The following is a 27,700-nucleotide window of genomic DNA, read 5'->3' on the forward strand; positions in this document are numbered from 1 at the left end:
GACATTCTGATTTGGAAAGGACCGGTTAACCCAGATCTAGCACACAATTTCCCATTTGCGGGGCCACAAATGGCTCCCCGCCCTGAGGTGGTGGGCAGGTCTTGGGGCCCGCTGCCTCCAGCCCTGCTCAGTTTCCTCTGTGTAGCTCACTTAATTTGTTGAATTTTCTGCATGGAAAGTGACATGAAATGCTGGGCGGCTCCAATCCAGGCCACACAGTGGGCATGATGTAATGGGGAGACGGGAGAAGTCTGGGCTTTGGCACCAGGGCTCTGGATTCAAATCTTGACACTGCCGCTTCCTTGCTGGGTGATGCTGGGCCAGTGAGCGTCCCTCTCTGAGCCTCAGTGCCCCCTCCCCCAGGGATGAAGAAGATAAGAGCACCAGCCCTCCAGGAAGTGGCTTGTTCCTTTGCTGGTAGAATGGTGACAGTTGCTACGATCTCCTCAGGCAGAGCGCTTGGCTCAGGGCGAATGCTCCGTAGGGGAGCGCATCCTGGTGACCAGAGGCCCAGCCTGGGAGCAGCCAGGGGTTAGGGGTGCCCAAAACCAGCTCCGGGGCGGAGTCATCTCCCAGCATGTTTGGGGGGGGGTAGGGGGCTTTGCTCCATTTCCAGCCAGCTTTCAGGACAGGTAGATCTGAGCTGTCCCGTCCAAACATCCTCTTCCTTGTCTGGAGACTAGAGGAGCTAAAAATGCATAACTCAGCCCCAGCAAAACAAACACTGAGCTTCCCTTGCCTTTGTATACAGGACACGAGGCCCAAGGCAGCAGAGGCAGTGTGGTGGGCTCCCCCAGGCTGCCCTCGGCCTGGGGGGGAGGGATCTGTCTGTCTGCCTTCCTGGGGTTCTCTCCTGCCTCCCTGGTCCTCACATCCACAATGGCCAGAGCCTCACCAGTGTGTGGGCATCTCCAACAGAAGTGGTGGGGGGCTCATTGTGAGGACCCCCCCCCTTCCAGGTGATGTGACCAGTAGCCTGGCCCGCCTTGGGCTCCGCCCCAAGCCCTGTCTCCCGAGCTCACAGGTGGGTGTGCGCGCGCGCATAGGCCATGCTTTCAACACGGAGGATGCGTTAACCCCGGGAGGCGATCACTACTTTTATCCACGTTATATAGATGAGAAAGCCGAGGCTCAGAAAGGGGAAGTTCAAGGTCATGGGCTAGTAAATGGCAGAGCAGGCTTTGAACCCCTGCTGTCTTTGCAGGGAAGCCTCCAGTTCCTGACCCACGAAAGGAGAACCAACCTGCCTTCCTGGGGGAGGGTGAAGCAGGCGGGGGCCGGGAGGCAGGGGCAGGGCACGGAGGGGTGAGGGCCCAGCTGCCTGCAGCTACCTGGTGTGGGGCCAGATGTCTGCTTTGCCATCGTACAGCCTCAGGCTGGGGCCTCCGGCCATTTGTGGCTTGGCCTTGGACTGCCCCCAATTTGGAGCCTGACCTCCTCCCTGCCCCCCACCAAGCTGGAAAAAAGCAAACATGCCTGGCATGGGGCCTGCTAGGCCTCTCTCAGGAGAACGGGGATACCCACTCTGGACTTGAGGGCCCAAGGCTGCCCCCGGGATGGAAGCCAGCTCCTTCCTTGGCCCTGAGCCCCCACTCCCGGAGTATGAGATGTTTTTGATGGAGGGGAGCTTAGACTGCTCTAGACATACAGTCTAAAAAGGCCTGGCCTTGGGGGCGGGGGGGGGGGGGGCCTTAGCAATTAGCGGAGGGCTGTGGCCACTTGGTTTTCTGCTGGGCTCAGACGTATCAAGGGGGTGGGGGGTGAGAGATATGGGCTGTGGCTTCCAGTCCACATAAACAGCTTCCAGAACTACTGGAAAGCCTGATTCTTCAGGGCCCCATTGCCGAACATGGACCAGGGTCTTTCCAGGTCTGTGAGGTGCCTCTGTAGAGTCCAGTTCAGAGGCTCATGTTATAATCCCCTCCCCGAGCCCTTCCACCCCCTCAGGCAGGGCATGACATCTTTGCACCACAAGGCCAGGACTCAGAGGAACAAAAAGGCAAGATATTTATTCATTTATTCTTTTTTTTAGCAGATATTTATTGAGCAACTGCAGTATTGTGGGGGCTGGAATGAGGCCCTTACTCACCCGGATCTCCGTCTAGAGCTAGACTGATAAATGGGCAATGACAATACCATGCGGCACATGCTGTGGGAACCCAGAGCAAGTTCCAAGCCCAGGGGGCTTCCTGGAGGAGGTGTTAAGTCAAGTCTCACAGGAGGAAGAGGAGGAGGTGTTCTTTAGAGAACTGCTGGTGTGGAAAGACCCCTGCATTGGGACGGTGTCTGTGAGGAGCGGGCACAGGAAAGGGGTTCTCCTGAGCTAGGCATTCAGGCCGGGTGCCCTGTGGTTCTGGCCGCCTCTGCTGTCCCGGTCCTGCCACTTCTAGCCAGTGCACAAAGACGTCTGGACCGTGATAATCTGTGTCTAGCTCACTCGAGAGCCTGGTAGGTCGCAGAGTCCCGGCTCTGGGTCTGCTTTCTTCCATTTCCTCTAGGGCCTGCAGATCGTGTGTGCTCAGTGATACAGCTCCCATAGCCTCCCCCTTCACATCCTTCCCCTGAGGCTGAGCCGCGTGCTCTCTCCTTTGTGCTCCTCCAGCACTTTTGTGTGTAAGTCAGAACTGCTGTCTGTACAGGACTTTCAGTCGGCAAAGCACTTGGACGTATATTCATGGATTTGATGATCACAAAAGTGTAAAATGTGTCCTCATTCTCATCATCAGTCAACACCTGCTAAGAGGCAGCATAGCATGGTGGTTTAAGCCTGTGGGCTCCACAGCTGGAATGCTTGGGTTGGAGTCTAGCTCTACCACTGTACGGGCTGTGTGACCTTGAACAAATTGCTTCAACTCTCTGTGCTACAATTTCCCCATTTGTTAAGATGGGAGCAACACACCTAACAAGAGTACCGAGAGGCTACATGAGGAGTAAAAAGAACACTCCTATGACGCGGTCCCCTCGATGATAATGGGAGTAGTTCTCATCTCTTCTATGGATAAGGATCCACAATGTCAAGGTCAACATCACCTAGTGTCCTGTGGTTTTATGTCTAAGTCTTTGGACTTCAAGTCTTGTGTTTTGGGATTATCTTCCCAAACCCCCACCCCTCAGTCTCCCCTGTCACCCTGTCTCCTGATTTATCTGTTTATGCATCTGTCTGTCTTTCTGGTTAGGGGCTCTGCTAGGGCAGGAGCCTGTATTAGCCTCGTGTGTTCTCCCCAGCGCCTGGAATAATGCCTGGCCCCTGGGGAACACTCAAACTCGGTGTTGAAGGAACGATGCACTCCGTGTGTCGGGGATCGTGCTCCGTCCTTCCAGATGCATTATCTCCTCTGAGCCTCCAGACCGCTTCAGGAGCTAGCTAAGAATTCTACAACTGCGTGGAGGTATAATAAAATGCATAGATCAGTTCTGATGTAGGTAGATACCCGTGAACTCATTGTTCCCAGCAAAGCTGACAAACATCCCCATTGCCCCTAACATCTTCCCAGGCATCTTGAAATCCTTCTCTCCCTCCAATTCTAGATTTATTTCTAGCTTCCAGGGGGAGGAAACTGACGTACGGAGAGGTGAAGCTTCCCAGAGACACCTGATCTGCTCAAGTGGCCACACCAGGATTTGAACCAAGGTGACCTGCCCCCAGCCTGCCTTCCAGCCACTGTGCCAGGCTGCCCAGGTGGTCGTGGGTAGAGGGGAGTGGGAGTGCTTGTAGCTGTTTGTAAAGAGGCCCACCTGGCAAAATCCTTCCTCCTCTGGGCCCCCCTTGCTTGGGTCCAAGAAGACGGCTTCTGAAGAGACAGCGGGTGTGCCTGTCTGGGCGACGGAGGCCTGAGGAGCAGGCTGGCACCCCAAATGGATGTCTGGGTACCAAGGGCAGACAACAGAGAGTGCAAGGGACCAGAGAAAGGTGCCCTATGGCCAGGAGCCCGGTGATACAATGAGGCTGCGGTCCCGTGGTGGGTGCTGGGCTGGGCGGGCGTGTGTGTGACTCTGTGACTGTGACCGTGTGACTGCGGGGCCACCGCAGCTCTTTTGGCGCTGGGGGTGGAAGGCATTAACTGTGTGAATGCCGGTGGGTGTCCCCCCCCACCCTGCCCCCGGCCCCGGGCCTCAAAACCTGGGGGCTGAGGGAGGTAGTAAACACCAGGGGGACTGTGGGATTGCGATGGCGGCCCTGCAAGGATGCTGCAGGGCGGTGGGGGTTTGTGTGACTTTGCAGTTCAACACACTGGCGGTGCCTGTGGTGTGCCAGGCAACCAGCGAGGAGGCGGAGACACCGACCCAGCTTTCTGCTGAATGGTACTGGCTGCAGGGTCTGTGTGATCACCTTGTGGCTGGCTCCCAGCTCTGTGCTGGCCCCAGGTCCTCCCAAGAACCTCATCCCACTCAGAGGCTAGAGGGAAGAGCGAGGGAAGGAAGTGACTTGCCCAAGGTGACCCAGCTGCTCAGCGATAGGGCGGGATGGGAACCAGGCTGCAGAGCCTGAGTCCTTCACCGCTCCTCCTGGGTCAGGGTGCAAGTGCTGCCCCGGGGGGCTGCGGGTTTAGACCCCCTGCGGTGGTCCCGGAGACAATTCCCCAACCACGTGGGCTAGAAATCAGGCCACGGTCACTGTGCTAAGGGGCGGGGCGCTCGGTCGCCCCTAGTTCTCCCTTCCTACGGGCCAGATCCTGGACAGAGGGGCTGCCGGGCTCTTAGAGACCCCTGAACGCCCCGCCCCCCACCCCAAGCCCTCCCAGATCCCCCCCCCCCCTTCCCGGAGCTGACTCTGGGCCAGAAGAGGAAAGGCAGTCTCCACCCACCTCTAGCGCTCTCCCTTCTCCTTTATAAAGGCCGGAACAGCTGAAAGGGTGGCAACTTCTCCTCCTGCCGCCGGGAGCAGCCCGCCTGTCTCCCCGCGCGCCCGCAGCCTCCCCCGCTGCCTCCCTGAGGGCTCCCCTCTGGCCGCCCGCGCCCATCTTTCATTCCCGAGATAGAGATATTTTGCGCACACACACATACACACACGCGCAAAAAAGGGGGGGAAAAAAAGGCCCATCCTCCAGCCTCGTTGCAAAGAGAAGCCGGAGCAGCCGCAGCTCACAGCCCGCAGAGGACGCCCAGAGCGGCGAGCGCGCGGACAGACGGACCGACGGACCCGAGCCGCGTCCACCTGTCTGCCGCGCCCGGCACTGCGCGCAGCGGGCACGCCGCGAGCGCGGAGCAGCCGTGCCCGCCGCGCGGGCCCCGCGCCAAGGCGCACACGCGCCGCCCCCCCCCCCCCCCCCAGCCCGGGCGGGAGTTTGCACCTCTCCCTGCCCGGGTACTCGGGCCGCCGCTGCAAAGCCAACTTTGGAAAAAGTTTTTTTTGGGAGACTTTGGCCGTGAGGTGCCCAGCTCTGCACTTTCCGACTTCGGGGGCCTTTCCAGAAAATGTTGCAAAAAAGCTAAGCCGGCGGGCAGAGGAAAACGCCTATAGTCGGCGAGTGAAGACGAGCCATCGACTGCCGTGTTCTTTTTCCTCTTGGAGGTTGGAGTCCCCTGGGCGCCCCCACACGGCTAGACGCCTCGGCTGGTTCGCGACGCAGACCCCTGGTCGTGGATGCTCACTCGGGCTCGGGATCCGCCCAGGTAGCGGCTTCGGACCCTGGTCCAGCTCCCAGGCCCTCCCCAGCCCCTCAACGACGGAGCCGGGGCCGGGGGCGGCGGCGCCCGGGGGCCATGCGGGTGAGCCGCGGCGGCGGCTGCAGCGGCCTGAGCGCCTGATCGCCGCAGACCCGAGCCAAGCCCACCTTCCTCCCCAGCCCCCGCCCCCCACCCTGGCCGCGGGGGCGGCGCGCTCGGTCCACGCGTCCGGGGCCCCGCGGGGCCGGGCCCGGAGTCGGCATGAATCGCTGCTGGGCGCTCTTCCTGTCTCTCTGCTGCTACCTGCGTCTGGTCAGCGCCGAGGTGAGTTGCGACGGCTGCCAGGGCTGGTTCGCTTCATTCATTACCCCCACCCTCGCCCCTTAGTCGCCCCCTCCCCTCCCTGCAGTGAACTTTGGACCTTTGCAGCCCACGGGCCTAGCGCCGGGCGCGAGGTGACCTCCGAGGGCTGGGACGCGAGGTCCGGGAGGTGCCAGGCTCTAAGGGGAGGGGGCAGGGGCAGCTTTCTTTCCCAGGGCGCGATCCCAGATTCCCGGCCCTTTCAGCGTCGGGGGAGGGTGTGTGTGTGGCCCTGTCACCCACCCCTCAGGAACCGGCAGGGAGAGAGGGTGGGGGTGGCGCCGGGGGTGCAGAAGGCGGCGCGTTCTCCCAAGCCCACTTTGGTTGCAGCTTCGTTCTGTCCAGGAGCCGGCTTGCACGGGAGGTGCGAGCTCGCGCACCGGAGGCAGCTACGCCAGCCTTCCGCGGGGATTTGCCTCCCCTCCCAGGCTCTGGCTCCCGGTCCGGACGGGCGCCCTCGGGCCAGCGCAGGGCATGTTCAGCCCTAGAGCGCAGTCCCGCAGCAGCTTGTGTCTTGGGTGCGGGGGTTGCCCAGAGAGAGGTCTTGGGCAGTCGGGAACTGGGGAGGAGTAGAGGCTTTTAAAGAATCCAGCCCTTGGGGCGGTGTGTGCCCCAGGCCCCGCCATACCTGCGCCCGCGCCCTGCGAGAGGGAGCGCCTCTCTCCCCCGATTGCGGGGTGCTGAGCGCGCCAGGAAAAGCGTAGCTGCAAGGCAGGTGGGGTGTAAAAGCGTCTGCGGGAGCGATCAGGTCGGATCAGTACCCCCCCACCCCTCCCAGCCTCACGTAGCAGTGAGTTGGCAAGTCCACCCGGAATCCAGGTGGGAAAGGGGGCGGGGCAGGGAGGAAGCGCGAGGTTGGGGGGAGGAGAGGGCAGCCGGGAGCGCGGCGAGCCTGGGTCCCGTCCCGCCTCCACTCCGCGGCGGCCGGGAGCCCGCACCTCGCCGGCTCCCGAGGAGGGCCGGCCCCTCCTGGCGTCCAGCGAGGCGCAGGAAGGCGGCGGCGGCGGCGGCGAAGGGGTTAAGGTGAAGGGCTCCGAGGCCGCGGCCAGACCTTGGGCCGCCGCCAGCTCAGGTTGTTTTGACCACGGCGGAGCCGTCGCCGTCTCCTTTTGTTCTCGGGGCTCCTCGAGGGCCGCCGGCCGCCCGCCCTGGGGCCCCGCCCTTCCGCGGCCAACCCCCCGCGGTCCGCACCCGGGAGCGAGGCCGCAGGGCTCTGCCCAGCAGCCTGCAGGCCCCTCCCGACGCCCCCTCCTCTCCTCTCTGCAGCCCCCCGGGCCGTGGCCAGCTGTTGGGGAGGGGGGCGCCGGCCGGCCCCAGCTGCCGCCTCGGCTTGCCGCGGGGCCTGGGGGCTGGGGCCGGTGCCAGGGCGTCCTGGGAACCGCGGCGTCCCCGCCACTGCTCTCCGCAGCCCACCCCACCCGGCCCCCGGACTCGCTCACTCACCCCACGCACGCACACTCTTGGCCGGAGGCGATGCTGCGCTCCGGCGGGCGGGCGCGCAGAGCGACGGGCACGCACTACCGCGGCCGGGTCGCGCGCGCGCCGCCGCCACGCCCGTGCACACGCGGGGCACACGCGCGCGCACCGCACACACACGTACGCCTGGTCCCCGAACACGCGACCTGAACACACGTGCGCGCACACCCACGCACGCACCCGGGCACGCACGGCTCCTATACACCCGGCACCAGGAGCCCACCCCCGCGCAACAGGTGGGCCCACCGTGGGCCCCGGAACCTCATCGTCTCTGTGGGGACCACATCTCCTTGCTGGGCCCTAGGAGGGAGGGGAAACAGGGACCCTCGCATCAGGTCCTGGCTTCGCAGCACCCACTGTTTTTTGCCGGCCCAGGTCAACTTGCCGCCGCATTACCCCTCTGTGACTGCTTTTTTCCAACTACCCGGGAGGCGGAAAGTAGTGATGCGACCGGGGGCGCTGTGATGTCCAGAGCAGTCTCCCTTCCTATAGGCCCTTCTTTGAGTCTCCAATACTGGAGGACCCTCTCCGCTGAAGGGGCTCCCCCTGGCTGTTCTGTCTCCTTTGCTGATCCCAGCCAGCCCGCTCGGGAGAGGCTGGATGACAGCTGGATGAGGCTTTTTCCCAGGCCTGCCCTCCTCAGTTCCAGCTTCCCCCAGCACCTCCTCCTCCTTCCCCAGCTCCACGGATATGTTTGGGAAACGCTGTGACAAGGAAGCTGGTGCCTCGCTCCCCACTGTAATCACAGTGCCCTGGAGCACAAGGCCTGGAACACAAGGCCCTCGGGAAGCCACAATTTCCGAAAGAAGCACTTTCGAGCTAAGCCGTGGCGGGGCTCTGGGGGAGGAGACATAAAGGGGAAACCCATCACCATGGGGGCCAGTTGGGGAGGGGAGACCACAGGAGAGCTTGCTGTGGAGATGGCCTTGGGGCCAGCCTGGTCCCTGGCCCGAGCCTCAGGTAGAGGCCCGAGCAGGTGCACAGGAGGGGTGGGAGCTCTGATGGGGGGCCTGGCAGAGGGTCCGCAGAGGCCTAGGAGGTCCCATCTCCATCAGCTGAGCAGGCTTCCAGGGAGGGTAACTCCCACTGTCATGTGATGCCTCCCGCCTCGGCACCCTTCTGCCGGGAAGGAGTGGCTTGCTAATGGCCTTAAAGTGGTGGGGGACCAACTTGCTGGGTTCTCTCTCCCAGCCCTAGAAGTGCCTGCAAGTTTAGGACCGAACAGAATTTCAGGCTCTGGGGCAAGACCTAGAACTGGATGCCTATATGTGTGTTTGTGTGTGTGTGGGGGAGGAGGAGGGCTTGATTCAGCGATAGAGATAAAGAGGAGTCTGCCATGGGCATCCTGGGTCCCTCTCAGTCTTCTCCTCCCCCCCATGCCTCTTCTAGGACAGCTGTTCCACTTTCTGGTTTATTTATTGTCCGCTTTCCCTCACTAGTCTATATTCCTCCAGAGAGTTTATCTTGGTCGCCACGTCTCCCATTCTTGGAACAGTGCCTGGTCCAAGGTGGATAATCTGTAAATATTTGGGGAAAGGATAGTCGATGTGGGGAGGGATGCGGGGGGGGGGGGGGGGTTGGTGTGGAGGAAGGACCAGACGCCTGTCTAGTGCTTGCTAAGTGCTTTATAAACATGGCCTAACTTAGTCCTCAATCACCCGCAGGGCAATGCAGCCTACTGTACCCTCGGGCAGACTTTCTCATTTGAGCCCTTCCCCCCATCTTGAGAGGCAAGCTTGTCTTTCTGTTGCATGTCTTGGGGCTTGGGCTGTCAAGATCGGACAGGACAGAGGAAGAAACAGAAGGGAGATCAGACTGCAAAGATTCTGTGTGTCTTGCGCTGGGCCTCAGTTTCTCCCCCAAATGTGAAGGTTGGATTGGCTCAGAGTTCCCCAGGTGCAGCGGAATTCCCTGGCTTCTCGAAAATGCAGACTCCTGCTCCGCCCTGCCCCAGTGCTGGGAGCTGGGCCAGCCTGGGGTGGAGGGTAGGACCCCCGGCGGGGGGAGGGGGTGGGGGCAGTGACTGAGATGGGCTGCCCAGTGGTAACTGCTACTACACTGGCCCCTTTTCCAGCCCTGAGAGTTTTTCTGGTCCAGGGAGAGGTGGACAACCCAGTGTGGGGCTGGGCTAATATTCAGGAGGGGCGGGAGGGTCCCAGGAGCAATAGGGAAGGGAAACTAGGTGGGAAAGTCTGGTTCTGGATGGCTTCTGTGGTCTGCCCAGAGAAGGCTTCTTCAAAGGGCTTGGCTTTGGCATTGAATCTAAATCAGGCCCGAGACTGTCAGGCAGGCGGGCGCTGGGAGGCCTCGCCGGCTTCTCTCTCCGCCAGCCACAGCCAACGCCCCTGGCTGCTCGGGCTGAGCCTGTCATCTCCCTCCGAGGAGCAGGAGCAGGGGCTGGGGGAGTGCGTATCTGTGTGTGCAGCTGGGGCCCTGGGGGAGGGTGGGGTCCAAGCCCCTTTGATCTGCCAGCCTAGTTGGGAGCAGGTAATTCACCTGGCCTCACGCTAGTAGCTCCTGCCCTTCCTACCTTCTGCAGCTGGTGTCGGGGGTGGGGCAGGCTGGGGAGGAGGCTGTTTGCCTTGGCTCCCACCGCTGGCTGTGCCCCAGCTGCCTTCTCACCACGCCCTTACCCTGTCAGGAACCCCAGGCCTGAGATCTGGGGCAGCCGCATCTGGATGCCATGCTCTTTGCCCTGCCCACCTAAGGAGGGTTCTAGAACGTGTGCCCAGGAAACCCGGGCCCGGGCTGCTCACCCTCCCACACCAAGAAGAGCCTCTGACCCCCAGCAGGTACCCAGGCAAGTCTCCCCCAGGGCGCTGCATCCTGGAGCCGAGCACAGGCTGAATTTCCCCTATCCCTCACCCGCCCCCAGCCCCGGAAGGGACCCGCCAGCCCACGCGGCCCTGGGCAGTGCCAGTGGGGGTTAGGGTGCCGCTTCCTGGGGCGCAGCACGGGGCACGGGGAAGGGGGGCTAGTGCAAAGCCACAAGCTCTCCAGGGCAAGCGGCTCTCCACCCACCAACTGTCTTCCTCAAAAATGCCCGGCCTTGCGAGCGTGCTGCTTGTGGCTGTCCTCGAGGAAGGGAGGAAGGAGCCGCCTGCAGGACTGAATGGGCCAGTGACAGCTCATTAAGCACCCGTTCCTTGCCGGCTGCCCTGCTAGGCGCAATTATACCTCCCAAGTCGGGTGTCCTTCGCCCCATTTAAAAGACGAAGAAGCTAAGGTTGTTCAAAGGCTTAATCCAAGAGGCCAGGTTTCCTTGGCAGCTGAAGTCCCTGCTTTTCTGTGTACTGGAGTTTTTCGACATCTGCTCTTTGGACGTCCTGGGAAGCTAATTCTTTATGGTGGAAGACTGTCCTGTGCCCATTAGGACCACTGGCCGCCACCTACTAGATGGTTGTGACCACCCCAGCTATGCTCTGGTTGTGACCTCCTCAGCTATGGCCCGTGTCCCCTGAGGACTGTCTAGCCCCTGCTCTGGGACACCTGATACCAGAAATCTCCATGGTGGGCTGGAGGAGGGAGGGGCACGGCTCTGCTCCTTGTGGTATAGACCTGGAACCCTTTCCTCACTTCTCTAAGCCTCTAGCTTCCTCATCTGGAAGATGGGGACAAAAATGTAGAGCCTTAGGACTGGACAGTACAGCATTGAGCTCAGTGCCTGGCTCATAGTCCGCACTTAATAAAAGTTAGCTGTGGTCTTATTATCGAAGCCAGGCGGCTCTCAGTGAGTCTGGGCAGCCAGGAGCCAAGTTACTAGAAACACGTCCAGGGAAGGTCTCTCTGCTTAGAATGAAGTGGACTCTTCAGGAGGCAGTTTGTTTGGAGGGTGGAGGGGGGAAGAACCCAGGAGGTCTTCCTGGTGGAGGAGGTAGGAGGATCACACAGGAGAGAACCCCAGGGAGAAGTGGAGAGTCCTTCATGCATTTTATGAGTACTTCTTGAGCACCTACTGTGTACTTCTCCCACTTTCCCAGGCTGTCCCGGGCTCTTCACCACTCAGCTTGGGAGGGTAACATCATCTCTTGGATCACAGGCTGGGTCTGGGGCATCCACTCGTCCTGTCTGGGGTCTGCCTCCTCTGCCCCAGCTGGCAGCTGCAGCGAGCTCTCCAATGGGCCAGGAGGTCTTGGCATGAGTGCCCTACGCCATTTGGTACTGGGCCTCTGGGCCCTCTCCTGGGGGGTGAATTGGATCATTACCACACAGATAGCCTGGAGGGCAGGGCTGGGCACCCTCACCCTTGGCTTTCCTTTGCTGCCTCTCCTGCCACCACAGGCAGAATTAGAATGGAATCAAATGTCTGTGATCCCTGATGCACAGATGAGGGCCAGGACCAAAGAGGGGCAGTGAGCCCCCCAAGGTTGTGGGGTGGTTAGTAAGTACAAGGGTAGAATTTAGCTCTCTGGAATACCAGTTCTGGGCTTGGCAAAACCCTCAGGGGAAGTAGCTTGCCTTGGTCTTAACTGGGGACCAGCTGCCTGCTTTCCCGTCTGTGGGTAGAGCCCTGTGTCCACATTTGGGGACACCAGAGGCATGGGGGAGGAAAGTGAGGGGCAGTTGAGCTGGTGTCCCTCCCCTCTCGCGCCCGCAGCCCCTGACTCCCCAGCTTCATAGACTTGGACCCTGAAGGGAAGACCCCAGCTGCTGGGAGGGCGGAGGGGGGGGGGGCGCTTACTGCTTACTTATAAGCTTACTGCTCGGGCCCCAAGCCTTCCTGCCTTGACCCTCCCAGCAGGTCTAGATACCAGGCAGGATCATAAGCGCCGTGTTCAAATGAAAAAACAAACAAACAAATAAAACTGAGCTCAGGGCTTTCAAGGAATTCATTTTAAAAGTGGACATACGGGGGCGCCTGGGTGGCTCAGTGGGGTAAAGCCTCTGCCTTCGGCTCAGGTCATGATCTCAGGGTTCTGGGATCGAGCCCCGCATCGGGCTCTCTGCTCTGCAGGGAGCCTGCTTCCTTCTCTCTCTCTCTCTCTCTGCCTGCCTCTCTGCCTACTTGTGATCTCTATCTGTCAAATAAATAAAAATAAAACCTTTTAAAAAAAAAGTGGACATACCCACACTCCACCCCAGCTCCGAGGCCCACCCAGGTGGCCAGGGCTGGTTGCACGGGGTAGAACCCCCGGAGGAGGTGTCCCCAGATGCCCTGATAACCATCGAGGAAATGGACCTTTAGGGGAGCCAGAAACTGATCCATCCCCAAGCTCCAAACAGCTTTTGGGGAGAACCCTCTGGGGCTGGGCCCCGGGGCAGAGGACCTCCTTGCCCAGCAACCCCCTCCATCAGGCAGGGACTCGGCCCCTGCAAAGCCAATCAGAACTCCGGCCCTTGGAGTGTTCCATGAACTCACTAGAACTGGAGCTCCTGCCTCCTCACCCAGAGAAACTGAGGCACAGAGTTGTTTAAGTAAGACAAGTCTGCCGCCGCCCCCTCCAGGGCTCCCTCCCCAGGACCGCGCCATCCTGCATCCATGTGTGCGTGTGTGTGTGTGTGTGTGTGTGTGTGTTTGCAAGGCTGTGAGTTCGGACATGAAGCAGGATCTCACTCGTTTCCTTTGCCCCGAGGCGCTGGGTGCCCAGATTGGGCCCTCCTCCTCAAGACCTCTGACCTCCAGCCCCTTAGGTCTCCCTGGACCACGAGGGATGTGGCCGTGACCTTCCTATCAGGCCGCTCTCATGTCATTGTGATGCCTGCGGTTTCCCTGGAGGAAGCCCGGCTCCGAGTGGGGCCTGTTAAAGCACTTATTAAGTTTCAAGTGTTTTTGGTAACAGGCCAGAGGGGCTCTAAAAATAGGGTTTGGTTGGGCATGGGACACGGGTAAGCTTTCAGGTTTCATGTCTGTATCCGAGGATTCCCTTCTCTCCTCTTCTGAGCAAGAGACTAAATAAATCTGTCAGTACCTGGGGCCCCCGAGCCTGTCCTGCTCCACAAGCACTTAGGAACCCCCTCATGTACCCAGGAGGCTGGGGGCACAGGTTCTGCCATCGGAAAGCCTTGGCTTTGAATGTAGCTTCTGCTGATAATTGGCTAGAGGATTCTGTTTGTTCATCTGTAAAATGGGATCAGTTAGATCTCCGCTGACAGATGCTGGCTGTCATTGGCTGTCAGGTAGGGAGGAAAAGCAGAAAGATGGTTGGAGTCTCCAGGAGCCGGTGATGCGATGTGGGAGACGGGGGTCCACCAGCCGATCTCATTCGGAGCAAGCCGCAGCTTCATTTGGGACGGGGGATGGGCCTCTGATTTGGGTCTTAGAGGCTTGAGCAGGTTTGGGGCCCCCAGAACTTTGTGCTTCTGGTTGCCATGGAATCTGCCCCCTGCCAGGCTGTCCATTTGCCCATGGCCCAGAGGCCCTGTGGGGCTTTTCCGTGGGATGGTGCGTGTGTGCGGCAGGGAAGAGGACCATGGCTGGAAAGCCCTTGACTCCTGCTCACTTAACCTCACGGCGTCTGCCTGGCAGGGGGACCCCATTCCCGAGGAGCTCTACGAGATGCTGAGTGACCACTCGATCCGCTCCTTTGATGACCTCCATCGCCTGCTGCACGGAGCCTCCGTAGGTAAATTGAACCCTCATTCAGGGCTCTGGGCCTCCACTAAGTCCTTGGGGGGCTGGGAGGGGCCGGGCAAGGGGTAGCCTCACTTTCTTGACTTTCAGAGAACTAGAGGCCTGTGGCAGCCCCAGGAGGGCTCAGCCACACCTGCCCAGGGCAGGGCTGAGTAGGTGGACGGGTTGGTACCTGGGACGTGGGGCGTGGCAGAAGTACCCACACGTGGCTCTGGCTTGGTGCAGGGGGTGGGCTGCCGGGAGGAGGCGGAGCAGGGAGAAGGTGCCCAGGGCATATGCAGAAAGTGTATCCAGGTGTGGACTCAGCCAGGGAGGGTGGTGGCGAGGGAGCCATATCCTGGCCCCCTGGCCAAGCGCCCAGGCTGTGAGGTCTCCCGGGGACACCTGGCCCAGACCAGCGTGCAGCCATGCCCTAGCCTAAGAGTGCATTCAGCGAATGGGCACGTGCTTGGTGGCACACACGTGGCAGGGCTGGCGGGCTGGGTCGGGAATGTATTTATAAACGCTGTCTTCAGAGCAAATTCCATTCTATTCTAACCTCTGGCCTGTTCCCTGGAGCCCTGGTCAGCAGCCCCCCCCTGCACCCCCAGCTCCCCTTCCCTCTAGGGTTTTGTCTCTTTGTCACTTTGTAATCCTTGCCCAGACTCCTATCTACGGGGGACAGCATTTCCTGTCTTTGTTTCCTCTCCCTGTTGGGCCCCTGGCTCCCTCTCAAAAGCATTCCCGGGCCCTTTCAAACCCGCCTGTGCCGGGGGGCTGGCGAGGCAGGCGGGAGGGGGCCCCAGCTGGGCACCCCTATTGTTCACTAGGCCCCCCACCCTACGTCTCCCACACCCCCCACCCCATGCCCGACTGGCCAGCCCTGGCCAACACAATGGGGCAACTTCCAAATTTAGCCTTTCTGCAGTTTCTTTCCAAGGCCCTTGGCCCCCACCCTCGGACAGCCCCTACACACCCCGACTGGGGGTCGGGATTGGAGACAGAGGTTTTCAATAGCGGGCCTGTTTGGAGGCAACCATGTGGCTATTTTTTCCTAATCAACTTAACCTTTCCACAAAGCACATCTTTTCCCCCCATCTCCTCTCCACCAGAGACATTCCAGAGATGACAGGGAGAAAGGAGGGGAGCGAGAGGGACAGACAGACATGCTGACGCGGGAGCAGTAGGCTGGACGGAAAGGCACCCGTTGTAGGGACCGTCCTCCTCCAAACAGGACCCCTGGGAGCCCACACAGAAGAGAAGGAGCTTTGTCCTTGGCAGGGCCAGCGGGAAGGGGAGACAGCAAGAGCAGCAAGAGGGCTGCGTGGAAGGGGCGGGAGTTTGTCCCCAACATCCCTAGGTCTATTTGCTCGCTCTTCAGCCATCGGAGAGCTGGAAGGATCTCTCCAGGATTCAGTGTCAAGCTCAAAGTCTTCCGGTCTGGCCCTCACCTCCCACAGTGGTGTCCGCTGCCTCTAGAGAGAGGGATGGCTCCAAGGAGCACCAAGGATGACACCAAGATGAGGGCCTCCGGGGCTGGAGAAGGGAGCTGTAGTCTGTGACCTGAGGAAGCAACGGACAGTTTAGGGCAGGTACCGGGTCAAAGGTTAGAGGGGAGAAGCAAACACAGGGACACTCTGGGAGCTGGAGCAAGACCCAGGCCTGGAAGGGCTCGGGGTACGGGCGCCCCCATCCCAGCAGGCTGGCTCCCCACCCCCTCTGCTTTCAGCCCCCACCCCCATTCCTGTCTCTCCTCCCTCTCTCCAGCTCAGCTGGGCCATTGTCCGGGGCTCCAGAGGGGCTGTGTCCAGGGCATGCTGGTCCCCCCGGGGATTCTGGGAATTTCTCCATTCAGCACTTCCTATGGGAACGCTGGGCGGAGGGGCACTGGAAACTGGCCTTCCGAGCTCTGGGTCCTTGCCCTGCCCTGGAGGCTAAGGAGGGTTCGCTTACAGTAGCAAAAGAGAAGGGTTATTTTTAACTCCTTTGACATGGGTTCTGTCCAAAATGTGGCTGAAGAGCCCCGAGTGGGGCTGAAGGCCGCCCTGGGATGCAGTCCAAGCCCCGCTACCCCCTGAGCCCCAATACCACCCTGGAGTTGCCTGGAGGGCCCCTTGTCAGAGCGAGGACCCTCCATTTTACAGGGACCTGCAAGGCGAGTTTGTTCTTTGGAGTGGCGTGCCAGTGAGGGAGGAGAGGCCGCCTTCCTGCCTGCCCCAGATCCCCCATGGGAGTCTCCCCCCCACGATCGGAGCAGCCAGTGGCTATCAGAGTGCATCTGACTGTGCCTTCTCTTGCAGATGAAGATGGGGCCGAGTTGGACCTGAATCTGACCCAATCCCATTCTGGTGGCGAGCTGGAGGAGAGTTTATCCCGAGGGAGAAGGAGCCTAGGTAAGGCCACAGATGAGAATGGTGACGGCTCCAGGGTGGGAGCCAGACTAGGAGACCTGGGTCGGCGCCTGGCCCCCGGCTCCAGGCCGTCCTATTCGTCCCACACTGAGGACTGAGTCGAACTCAGAGTAGAACTGTCCTTCAAAACACTATATTGAGGAGTTGAGTCATCATGCCCCATCCCCCGACACAGTTTCCTAAATATAGTGCTTTTAAACTCATTTGTGGGTTACTCCAACCCTAGAGCTAGAGATCGTTGGCCCCATTTTATACAGTTGGAATGTGGGGCCCAGAGAGGGTGAGGCCCTCATGGCCCAAGTCACACAGCTAGCCGGGACAGGGCTGGGATCCCAGAAGCGCTTGTCACTTGAACCCAGTGACATCCTGGTGGGGTGTGTGTCTCTTCCGTGGCTTAGGCCTACAGCCTGGGACGGCAGGCATAGCTTGGCACCTGCTTGGGTCCCATGGAGGTCTCCCAGGGGAGGCCAGAGCCTGCTCTAAGTCCCTCCTCCTCTCTGCCCACTTCTAGTCCCCCCAAACACTGTAGACAGTGGCTAGGGGGACCTCTATGAATTTGGGCAGCTAGTCGAGCCTCAGTGTCTCTCTATGAGAACGATACAAGAGCCCCAGCATGGACAGCAGGCTTGCTCTGGGACGCTCCCATTACTCAGATCTGTTAAGTGCAGGGTATAGGTGCTGTTAGTCCCCAGGCCATGGATGAGGAAAGTCTTTGAAAGAAGCAAGGATGTAAGTGTAGGTAACATTGTAAACCGGCAACATTTAAGTGTTTACAAAATAATAAGCCACTAGGAGCCAGGAGTCGGGGAGCCCAGAAATGTGTGAAATCGCAAATGAACTTGGGGGCAGGTGGAAGGAAACTGACATTTACGACAGGCCAGCCTTCTCAATGATCTCACTGGATCCTTACAGCGATTCTTGGGTGTAGCTCTCATTTGTGAAACTGAGGCTCAGGGCACATCGGCAACCTGTCCAGGTCCCACAGGGGATAACAGCCAGGACGCGCAGACGCCCCCCTGCCTTCCCCCTACCCCGGGGGTGGAAGGCAGCGGGACTTGGTCGGCCATTTGCCGGCGAGAGCAGTGCCCGAGCTGCCCTGCTCAGCCGGGCCTGCTGGGGGCTCTGGGCCGGCCCAGCCTCCTGACGGAGGTCCCCTCTCCCTTCAGGTTCCCCGACAGTCGCTGAGCCGGCCATGATCGCCGAGTGCAAGACGCGCACCGAGGTGTTCGAGATTTCGCGGCGCCTCATAGACCGCACGAACGCTAACTTCCTGGTGTGGCCGCCGTGCGTGGAGGTGCAGCGCTGCTCCGGCTGCTGCAACAACCGCAACGTGCAGTGCCGCCCCACCCAGGTGCAGCTGCGGCCCGTCCAGGTGCGCAGGCGCGCCGCCGCAGGCTGTGGGCTGTGGGCGGGGCTGCCCGCGGGCCCCGCCCCGGTCCCCGCCCCCCTCCCCTCCCGGACTCGCCGGCCCGGCTTCCGCAGGGGTGGAGAGGCGTTCCTGGCAGGCTCCTGGGCTCTGTCCATTTAGGGCTCTCTGGGCAGGTGCGAGGAGGCCACCTGTGAGTCCTCAAGACCACCCAGGCCGCTGTACCCAAAAGCCGCATACAGACCCCCCAGGCAGGGCTGGGTGTGGGACGATAAGTGAAGGGTGCCGCCTCCTATTTTGCAGGGATCAAACCCCAAAATGTCCCTTGAAGACACCTTTCTATAAGCATTTACTGGACACTCAGAATGTTCTGGGCTGCTCCGTTTTCCTCCAAACTGGTTTGGGTTCCTTGCTCTGTCTTTAACAAGGAGGGTACAGAGTCCCTCCAGGCAACAGACACAGCAAATGCTGGGGCAGCCCGTAGCAAAGGGTCAGAATGCAGAATCCTGCCTCCTTTCTGGAGAGATCAGGTATGCAGGCTGACTCAAGGCAAATTCTAGAATCGAGGCTGCTCTGGGGAGCTCCGGGTCTCATGCTGGGTAGGGCAGGGTCAGAGAAGCCGCAGCTGTCTTCTGATTCTTGTGGAAAGGTTTTTGTGCCCCTTGGGTCAGCCTCGCCTACACAGCAACTCAGGAGGGGCAGAGCTGCTGGGCACACCTAGGGCTCAGCACCGGCTGCTGAGCCCTGTTCTCGCCACCTGCTCCACCTGCTTCATCTCGCTCCCTTCCCTGAGGTCAGCTGTGGCCTTTCCCCATGCCCACCGTCCATCCCAGGCCTGGGCCCTGTGCCCAAGATCACAAGTGTCACCGGCTACCACACCACCCACTGTCAGGGTATCTCCTGCCCCCAGTGTTTCCAGCTCCATGGATGGACACCTGACAGCTGACCTCCCCCTTCCCGCCTCCCTCCTGGATAAAGCCTCCCCCCACTTCCTTCCAGACAACCGTCTCCCGCCTCTGCCATAGTCCCTGACCTTGGCTGGCGCTCTGGGAATGAGGACACCACAGGCCCTAGACTCAACCCGGAAATGCCTTTCTCCCTCTCTGGGAGCTCCAAGGGGGATGGGGCTAAGCTGGAGGCCAGGTCGGGAGGGCTTGTTTTGATGGAAAAGCTACGAGAAGGGCAGAGGGCAAGGTCCTGCTATTGTTTGGGCCAGTGCCTCTCTACTCCCGGCTGGCTGGCTTTCGAGGAAAGATCCCTGTGGGGGGACAATGGGGTGGGAAGAGCAGGCAGGCAGGCTCCCTCAGCCCCTGCCTGTGTGGTCTTACAGAGGCACTTGGATGGTTCTGTCCTCCAGGTGAGAAAAATCGAGATTGTACGGAAGAAGCCAACCTTTAAGAAGGCCACGGTGACCCTGGAGGACCACCTGGCATGCAAGTGTGAGACAGTGGTGGCTATTCGACCCGTGACCAGAAGCTCGGGGAGTACCCAAGAGCAGCGAGGTAACTGCTGGTCCAAGGTCTGCCTCTGAATTGCTCAGCCGGGCAGCTCCCTTCTCATGTGGCAGCTGCGGTTGGCGGGGGGGGGGGGGGGGGGGGGGGTGGGGTGGAAATTGAATCAGGCATGCCCCTGGTTAAATTCATCTGAAGCTTTCCATCTCACTGAGAACAATCCAGATTCCTCCCCTGCCTGCAAGGCTTTACACAAAGATGTTAGCCCCTGACTGGCCTTCCGGCCTTGCTGCCCACCCATCCCCCCTCACTTATGCCACCCCTACCAACCTGACCTCCTCGAGTGGCCAGATACATTTCTGCCACAGGGCCTTTGCACATGTCACCTTCCATCTGAAATTCATTTCTCTCAACTCTTCATAAGCCTACTCGTGTTCATTTGGGTCTCAACTCAGAAGTCACCTCCTCCTAGAGGTCTGCCCTGACTACCTTGTCCAGAGTGGCTCCCATCCCCGTCTCACTACCATAGTCCCCTACTTTGTTGAATGAGTACATGAAATTATGGGGCAAGAGAAGACTCCACGGACATCATCTTCAGATATTTGACAACCTGTCCTGGGGACGAGAAATCAAACTCATTTCCTGTGGCTTTCAGGGGGCATTAGGACCAGTGGGAAAAAACCACTGGAGAGAGATTCACTCCATGTACCAAAAGCTGTTGATCAGTCAGGGGGCCAAGATGGAATTGTATGCCTTGTGCAGTAGTGAGTTTCCTGTCATTGAAGATGTGTAGGTAGAGACTGGGCAACCGTGCAGCAGTGATGTGAGTTCAAGCACTAGATTGGAAACGGAGTTCTGTTTTACTTTTTAGACTTCATGAATTCACAATTTCAGGGGCATAGTTTGACTCAAGTTGAAAGGGACCCCAAAAATGATCTGATCCAATTGGGCTGGTTCACATTTTACAGAGGAGGTGCCTGAGGCTCAGAGAAGATAGGGTCTTTTTTTTTTTAATTTTTTTTTAATTTTTTAATATTTTATTTATTTGACAGAGAGAAATCACAACTAGGCAGAGAGGCAGGCAGAGAGAGAGGAGGAAGCAGGCTCTCCGCTGAGCAGAGAGCCTGACGTGGGGCTTGATCCCAGGACCCTGGGATCATGACCTGAGCCGAAGGCAGAGGCTTTAACCCACTGAGCCACCCAGGCGCCCCGACAAGCTAGGGTCTTGCCCAAGGTCACACAGCCAGTCCCAGGCAGGGGTGCAGCGGGAGTCTAGGGGTCCTAAAGTTCTATTCTTGGCCCTTCCCTCACCCTGACAACAGTTACCGGTTCTTACCTGCCTTGTCATTTTCCTTTTTTTTTTTTTTAAAGAATTTAATATTGTTAGAGCTAGAATGGTCCACAGAAATGACCCTACAAGTCAGTTGTTTAGTGTTCTTGATGGGGCTCCTAGTGTCCAGAGAGGTTAAGGGACTTAATGAAGGTTGCATAGTGGTGAAGTCTAGCCCAGAACCCAGATCTTGTACTGTCTAGTTCTGCATTCTTTAGGCTGTCCTGCTGCCTTTTCTCCCTCGAATGTTTGCAGTAAGGATCAAGAATTATTATTATTACTATTTCAAGATTTTATTCTTAAGTAATCTCCACATCCAACAAGGGGCTTGAACTCACAGCCCTGAGATCAAGAGTCTCATGTTCTACCGACTGAGCCAGCCAGGAGCCCCAAGGATCAAGACTTATTAAATTAATATGCTTAGATGAGCATAAAAAAATCACCTATTGATTTTCAGTAACTTTCTATTGGTAGAGGAAAGAACACCTTAGAAGCCTCCTGAAGGCAGGCCTGCCTCTTAGCCTCTTCGTCCTGATCCGAGAGCCGAACTGTGGCCCGGATGCCCTGGGAGTGTTGATCATTTGACAGCTTCAAACTGACCGGTTGTAAATTATTAAAACAGTTAACGAAGAACACAGGGGTAGCGAATAGCATGGAATAATAAGAATTAACATGGAACCATTTAGTCAGGAAAGATCATATTCTCCTTTATGTTTAGGATGGGGTTCTTTCATGTGCCGGGGCTTCATGTGATTTTCCAAGCCAGATTTTGGAAGGCACGTCCAGCTGATCGATATGTAGATTACATAAAGTCTTGCCCCTGTCAGTTTCAGCAGTTCGGCCCCAGCCTGGCTATGGTTTGGTGCTGTTGCCCGTGCGATGCCAGTTTCAGATCTCCTGGGCTCGAGACTTGGCTCTGTCATTCATGAGCTGCATAATGACCTTGAGCCTGGTCAGGACTTGCCCAGCTCTGGGTCCTGCTGATGACTCCCATCTCTGGAGCCCAAACTCCAGGCCCTTTAATGGCCCTTGTAGGTGTCTCTCCTCCAAGGGAGATCTGAGACCTGTCTGCATCCTTATACTGCCTGACGGCAGAGATGGGCTAGCTGCCTCATGGGAGCTTGTATCCGGGAGATGGGAAGTCGGCTTTGGCCCCGAAGAGCTTGGGGTGCTGGGAAAGGCTCCCAGGAAGAGATGGGCCTTGAGCTTGCAGAGAAAGCTTTTGCAGCAGGATGTTGACATGGAGGGTCGGGAGGAAGAGACGCAAGTGCTAACCTTGCCCGAGGCTCATGAGAGCTGTGATTTACAGGCCAGTGGTTGCAAGTATGGGCTCCAGAGGCCGACTCCTAAGTTCAAATCCCAGTGCCTCTGCCTCAGTTTCCCTATCTGTTAAATGTAGATACTTGTATCTGCTGTGAGGATAAATGAGTTTAGAACATTGCCAGGTGCACGGGAAGGGCCACCCAAGGTTTTCTGGCGATTTCCGCATGTTATCACCTAACCCGAGGACCAGAGCTGCTACCCGCTCAGTTTTAAAGATACAGAAATCAAGGCACAGGGAGTTCATGTGACTTGTCCCAAAGCACACCATTAATACCCGGGAGAGCTCAGATTCAAGTGCAGGCGGTCTCGCCCACAGCCAGAGCCCTGGCCCGCCCCCACTGAGCCTCGTCTCGGAGTGGTGAGGGCCAGGTGAGGACAGGCACAGGGATGAGGAGGCCCAGCTCCACGGTGGGAGTGTGTGGTTCTGGCCCGATGCCCAGCGGCTCCCCCATCACAGGACTGGAAGGGGCTGGGAGGCTGGTGGGAGGAAACCTCAACAGGAGTCCAGCGAGGGAATGAGAAAGAAGCGAGTAAGAGCAGCCCCCCTCTGCTGATCACTCCTTAGTCTGATCTTAGTGGCTTAACACAACCACTACGTTATCATCTCTCCCTGATGTTGGGTTGACTGGGCTCCGCCCAGCGGTTCTGCTGATGTCTCCTGCGATCCTCGCCGGGCAGCTGGGCCCACGTCCTTCTCCCTGTAGTCCACGGCATCTCCTTCCCACGCGCCTTCCGCAGCAGAGGAGCCAGACTTCTTAGGCAGTGGCGCAGGGCTCCCCAAGGCAAAAAGGGGGGAGCTGCCAAGTCTTCTTTTAAAAAAAAAGATGTATTTATTTACTTTAGAGAGAGAGGGAGCACGTCATCAGGGAGAGGGGCAGAGGGAAAGGTAGAGAGACTGTCAAGCAGACTGAGCACAGAGCCTGACACAGGGCTCGATCTCAGGACCCCAAGATCGTGACCTGAGCTGAAATCTGAGCCTCAACCAACTGAGCCATCCAGGCGCTCTGGGAGCTGCCAACGAGCCTTCTTAAGGTTTTTGCCCAGAACCAGCACAGCACCACTCTGCCTGCTTCTACTGGTTAACAGATCCGAGTCCATGCCAGGCTCAAGGGGCGTAGAAATTAGGAAGGTCAGTGGGATAAGGACAAAGAACTTGAAGCCATAGCAATCTACTCCCCTCTGTGTTTGCCAATAAATTGCCATTTATTCATTTTACCAGTCCTGTGAGGGGGTGGTCTTACGATCCCCATATCACAGGTGGGGAAACTGAGGCACAGAGTGGTTCAATAATTGGTAAGCAGTGGAGTTGGGATTTGAACCCAAGGAGGGCTGGCCTCAGGCTGCTACCCCTTCTTCCAGCCCAGAAGATCTGGAGAGGTCTGTGGCAGGTTGAGAGCGAGAGACCCTCTCCAGAGGCTGTCTGCCTGCTGACAAGACTTTTCTTTTCCTCAAGCAGCCAAGGCACCCCAAACTCGGGTGACCATTCGGACAGTGAGAGTCCGCCGGCCCCCCAAGGGGAAGCACCGGAAGTTCAAGCACACGCATGACAAGAAGGCACTGAAGGAGACCCTCGGAGCCTAGGGGCATCTGCAGGAGAGTGTGGGCAGGTGAGGCCTGGTGGGGAAACTGAGGCCCGGACCCCTGGCCTTTCTCCTCCTTGGCCTGAGGCTTGGGCTGTGGAAGGGGACAGGGAGAGGTATTTCCCCACACAAAATCCCGGCTCTCAGCCTGGTTTCCCTCTGCCCAGTGTCAACGGAATTTTCCCATAGGAAGGTGGGTGAGGGGCTTTGGGGACCCCAGCCCGGATGTGTCCCAGCTGCCCTATGAGGATGGGAAGTCTAAGCCTCAACTCCCCCAGCCCCGAGTGTTGCTGGAAATCAGCTTCCCATCTCCGGCAAGAGAGGCGTGTGAGCGTGGGATGGAGCCCTTAGGCTGTCTCTGACCCCCCATGTCCCTCTGCTTGGCCCACAGGGTTATTTAATATGGTATTTGCTGTATCGCCCCCATGGGGTCCTTGGAGTGATAATATTGTTCCCCTCGTCCGTCTGTCTCGATGCCTGATTCGGACGGCCAATGGTGCTTCCCCCCTTCCGCGCGTCCGTCCACCCACCAGCGGGTCCCCTCATTGGCCTCCAGCGCCTTGCCCAGCAGCTCGAGAAGGAAACGGAGGACCTGAGCTCCATGGCTGTCTTCCTCCGCCGACCCTGACGACCTGGGAGAGAAGCAGAAGAGAGACCTGTGGGCCCGCTGTTCCCCGGCTCCCCGCCTGGGTCACACCTGTGTGCTGTGGACTGGCCCGAAGCCCTGCACAAGGCCCCAAGGCCCTCTAGATATGGGTCCCTACCTGGTCCCAGGACCCCTGGCCAGCTCTGAAGGGAACCCCCCCAGGCAGGCCAGGGTACCTGGTACTCCTGTGGCTGAGACCACACGGGGGAGCACGAACTGGAGAAAAGCCCTCCCACGGCGCCCAGGCCCAGTCACTTCTCCCTGGTCGCCTCTGCTTACCGTGGCTTCCTTTGGTTTTCTATACCTGAGATCTTAGGCGGTGTGGACTCCTCTGGGTGGGCGTGACCCGAGCACCAGGCAGCCAGGTGCCCCCTCGGATGGGTTAGAGACGAAGTTTGCTCTGGAGCTGACATGGACGGTGACCTGGGCATTCACTGCCTCCTTCCACTCCCCCCACCTTCACTTTCTCTGTTTTATCTCTACCTCCACCCTGTATCTTCCTCTTGTCCTGGCCTTCAGTCTGCTCCACCAACGGTCTCTTGGGCCCCATGCTTCTGCTCCATCAGACAGAAGGCCAGGGGTCAGGGCAGCAGGGGGCCTGCCTGTCATATCCCAGCCCAGCCAAGACTGCCATGTAGGTTCGTGCAGGGTGTGCACTGCACAAGGGCACTGCCTGCAGGAATCGTTGTTCACACTGTAGAACGTGGACAGTTTTTGTATTAGGACCGTCTTCTGGCAGAACGAGATAAAAACGTCTGGAGAAAGGGATCCTTTTCCTAACTGACAAAGTCTCCACGTGAACTGGCTGTGCCCTGACCTGGCCAATGGCTCGGAGCGGCTGGACAAGAGCGAGCCCACGCTGGGTGGGGAGGCAACACTGTTGTCCATCTGGCCTCCGTTTCCCTGAGTCCTCAGCTCAAGCAGTTCCCGAACTCCCAGGCAGGTGTGAAAAACCCAAGAGAAAGTCTCCAAGGGAAGGGGTAGCCCTTCTCTCCCCCTGCACACTCCCCCCATTTAGATTCTTTTGAGTTCAACTACTGGTGGCTCCTTCCAGGAAACCAGCTCATGGGCTGGGAGTTGGGGAGAAAAGGGAAAAGATCCCCAGAGCTCCCTGGAGTGGGGTCTGAACTCCCACCTCCCTCCCCGCCTTCGACTGCACTTTCCTCCCTACTCCCCACCCCCTCCAAAATCCGCTTCCTTCAGTTTGTAAAGTTGGTGATTATATTTTTGGGGGGGCTTTCCTTTTATTTTTTAAATGTAAATTTATTTATATTCCGTATTTAAAGTTGTAAAAAAAAAAAATAACCACAAAAGAAAACCAAGTGAATCCACCGGAGTTCTGTCTGTCGGCACCCTTCCTAAACTGGCAGGATTTACTGACAGCCTGTCACGTGTTCCTCTGGCTCCGGGAAGCGCAAGCCCACGCTCGTGCGCACACTCACACATGGGCGTGTACACACGTGGGCCCGCTGTCCCCGGGGGTGGGGAAGAGCCATACAGCCTGGCCTGTAGATTTTGGTCCTGCGGCAGCTCCTGATCCCCGAGCACAGGTCTCAGCACTGTGCCTGTCGCTGGCAGTGACAAGAGACGGTTTCCGCCAGGATGAGGATCTCTGTAAGGGCACCAGATCCTTGGCCTCATAGGGTGGGGCTGGCTGTGGGGAAAGGGGTACCCCATGTGGGGAAAGCTGGAGGAGGTCCTGGAGGGGCTGTGAAATTCAGAAGGGACACAACTGAAAGGTGGATCTGGGGTCCGATCTTGGCTCGGCCCTTACCCTGCTGTGCGGCCTTGGGTGAGTCCCAGCCCCTCCCTGGTCAGAGCTTCTTCTGAAACACAAGAAGATGACCAAGAGGCTTGTGGCCTTTAAGGTCCAGCTGTGAGATTCTGTACTTTCCCTTGCCTGCAGAGATTTGGGTCCTCTAAGTGTGTTTTGGGTCCCGAATCTGACTCATCATAAGGACAGTCTAAAACTTAAACCATTTGCTCCCGGAAGTAATGATCTCCCCATCACTGGAAATATGCAAATGGTAGCTGGGTGACAACTTGGCTGAGCTTAGACTGAATGACACCATGATTGAGTGATTGGTTAATTGATTGACTCATTCATTTATTCCTTCACTCATTCGCTCACCTTCTTGAGCCCCTACCTTGTGTCTGTCCCTAGCATGAGCTTTTATGGTAATCTGGTTTAAATTCTTCTGGGACTCTAGTCCCACACCTGAGGAATTGGAGTCTATCTGTGGTGGTGGTGGTGGGAGGCACAGGTCAGAGGGGGTTAGCTGGAAATTTAGCCTGCCTGCCCAAGTCTGTAGGATCCTCTCTTTCCCCCAAGCCCTCAAAGTTCTGGGTTCCCAGGGCACCAGAGAAAACTCTGGCTGGGAGGATGGGGGACAACTCCAGTAGGAGGTGGAAGTTAGGGGGCCACTGGAGGGCCCAATGCATGCGGTTTCTTGGACGCAGCCAACCGCTGTATTGTTCCATGGATGACGGCAGGAACATCCCTGGAGACAGGCAGAACTGCCTGCTTCTCTCCCCTCCCTGGATGCCATCTCAGACTGCAGCAGCGCTAACCCTGTGGGCTTTCCAGGGGCCTGGTGGGCCCACTCTGGGTCTTAGAACTGCTAACCTAGAATGGCATTCTTCTAGAAACCCCTCTGCTGGGGAGAAGACATTCCCTTTTTTTTATCCCTTCCTCTGTCCTGTTGGCTGTGATACAAACACGTTATCTGGTACTCAAGCAGCCATCTTGGGCCATGAGGTTAAAGCCAAATACTGAGATTGGTGGAACAAGATAGAAATGACTGGGTCCCTGCCACCTGATGGCCTAGCTTAGGAGTTTTTATTCTTTTTTTTTTCCCCCTTTTTTCCAAGTAAGCTCTATGCTCAACATGGGCCTTGAACTCATGACCTTGAGATCAAGTCTCATGCTCTACCAACTAAGCCAGCTGCGCCCCAGGTCCCAGGAGTTTTTACATAAGAAAGGAAGAAATTTCTGTCTGAGCTACTCATATCTTGGGTTTTCTGTCCTTTGTAACTGAACCTAATCCTGTTAAATAGCCCCCTTCTTTCTGGGAAAGAGAGGATGTGGCCACCAGGCTGGTCTGGGCATTTGGCCTCATGTTATGAAGGCTTTTCCTCTATTAGAGGCCTGCCTGGATCTCATTTTTCCCGAGTAGACTTCTGTGTCCCAGCCAGCAGCTCTCCTCCCTCAGCTAGAGCAGAACCGGAACCCTCTTTAGAGGCTCAGCATTTATTGCCTCCAGAAAACAACGGACGAGTGAACATTGAGAAATTGAGTAAATATCTGTGAAAATACAGGCCTGTTTTAAGGACCGGAGGGAAAAACGAACAGTAACATGATGGCAAAGGGGTTCAGGGGATTGAGATCACGGCTGGATTCCAAGAGCGCTCTCCTCTGCTTGACACCAGGTCTGGTGTGTTTCCCGCATTCTGTAGTATCAGATCAGGAACCCCAGAACCCCAACACCTGTCATCACCTCGCTTCTAGTCTGACTCAGCCGTGTAACTTACTGTGATCCTGGGACAATCATTGCTCCTTTCCAGATCTGGGCCTCACTCCCTTCCCTCGGGCCTCCTAGG

At 58.1% G+C, this 27,700-nt stretch overlaps 1 protein-coding gene across 3 annotated transcripts; it reads left to right on the top strand.

Annotated features, from left to right (window-relative positions):
- The first annotated feature begins 5,800 nt into the window (after positions 1–5,800).
- On the top strand, positions 5,801–25,427 carry PDGFB (platelet derived growth factor subunit B). 3 transcript variants are annotated; one of them, XM_046013793.1, is made up of 7 exons: positions 5,801–5,931; positions 13,910–14,006; positions 16,294–16,386; positions 17,571–17,776; positions 19,128–19,272; positions 23,328–23,481; positions 23,846–25,427. In XM_046013793.1, the coding sequence occupies exons 1-6, from the start codon at positions 5,869–5,871 to the stop codon at positions 23,453–23,455; spliced, it is 732 nt and encodes a 243-aa protein (XP_045869749.1). In that variant the 5' UTR covers positions 5,801–5,868; the 3' UTR covers positions 23,456–23,481; positions 23,846–25,427. The 3 variants fall into 3 exon arrangements, with proteins under 3 accessions (XP_045869749.1, XP_045869750.1, XP_045869751.1); XM_046013794.1 differs by having other exon boundaries at positions 23,988–25,427; XM_046013795.1 differs by having other exon boundaries at positions 23,331–23,481.
- The last annotated feature ends 2,273 nt before the right edge of the window (positions 25,428–27,700 follow it).

Source organism: Meles meles, chromosome 7 (genome assembly GCF_922984935.1).
Source record: "Meles meles chromosome 7, mMelMel3.1 paternal haplotype, whole genome shotgun sequence".
Lineage (NCBI taxonomy): Eukaryota > Metazoa > Chordata > Mammalia > Carnivora > Mustelidae > Meles > Meles meles.

What these genes read in the sequence shown, in the direction of transcription:
- PDGFB (XM_046013793.1), top strand. Translation starts at nt 5,869, where the DNA reads ATGAATCGCTGCTGGGCGCTCTTCCTGTCTCTCTGCTGCTACCTGCGT. An exon ending in GCTGCACGGAGCCTCCGTAG is followed by an intron (nt 14,007 to 16,293) that starts GTAAATTGAACC and finishes CTTCTCTTGCAG; the next exon opens with ATGAAGATGGGGCCGAGTTG. An exon ending in GAGTACCCAAGAGCAGCGAG is followed by an intron (nt 19,273 to 23,327) that starts GTAACTGCTGGT and finishes CTTTTCCTCAAG; the next exon opens with CAGCCAAGGCACCCCAAACT.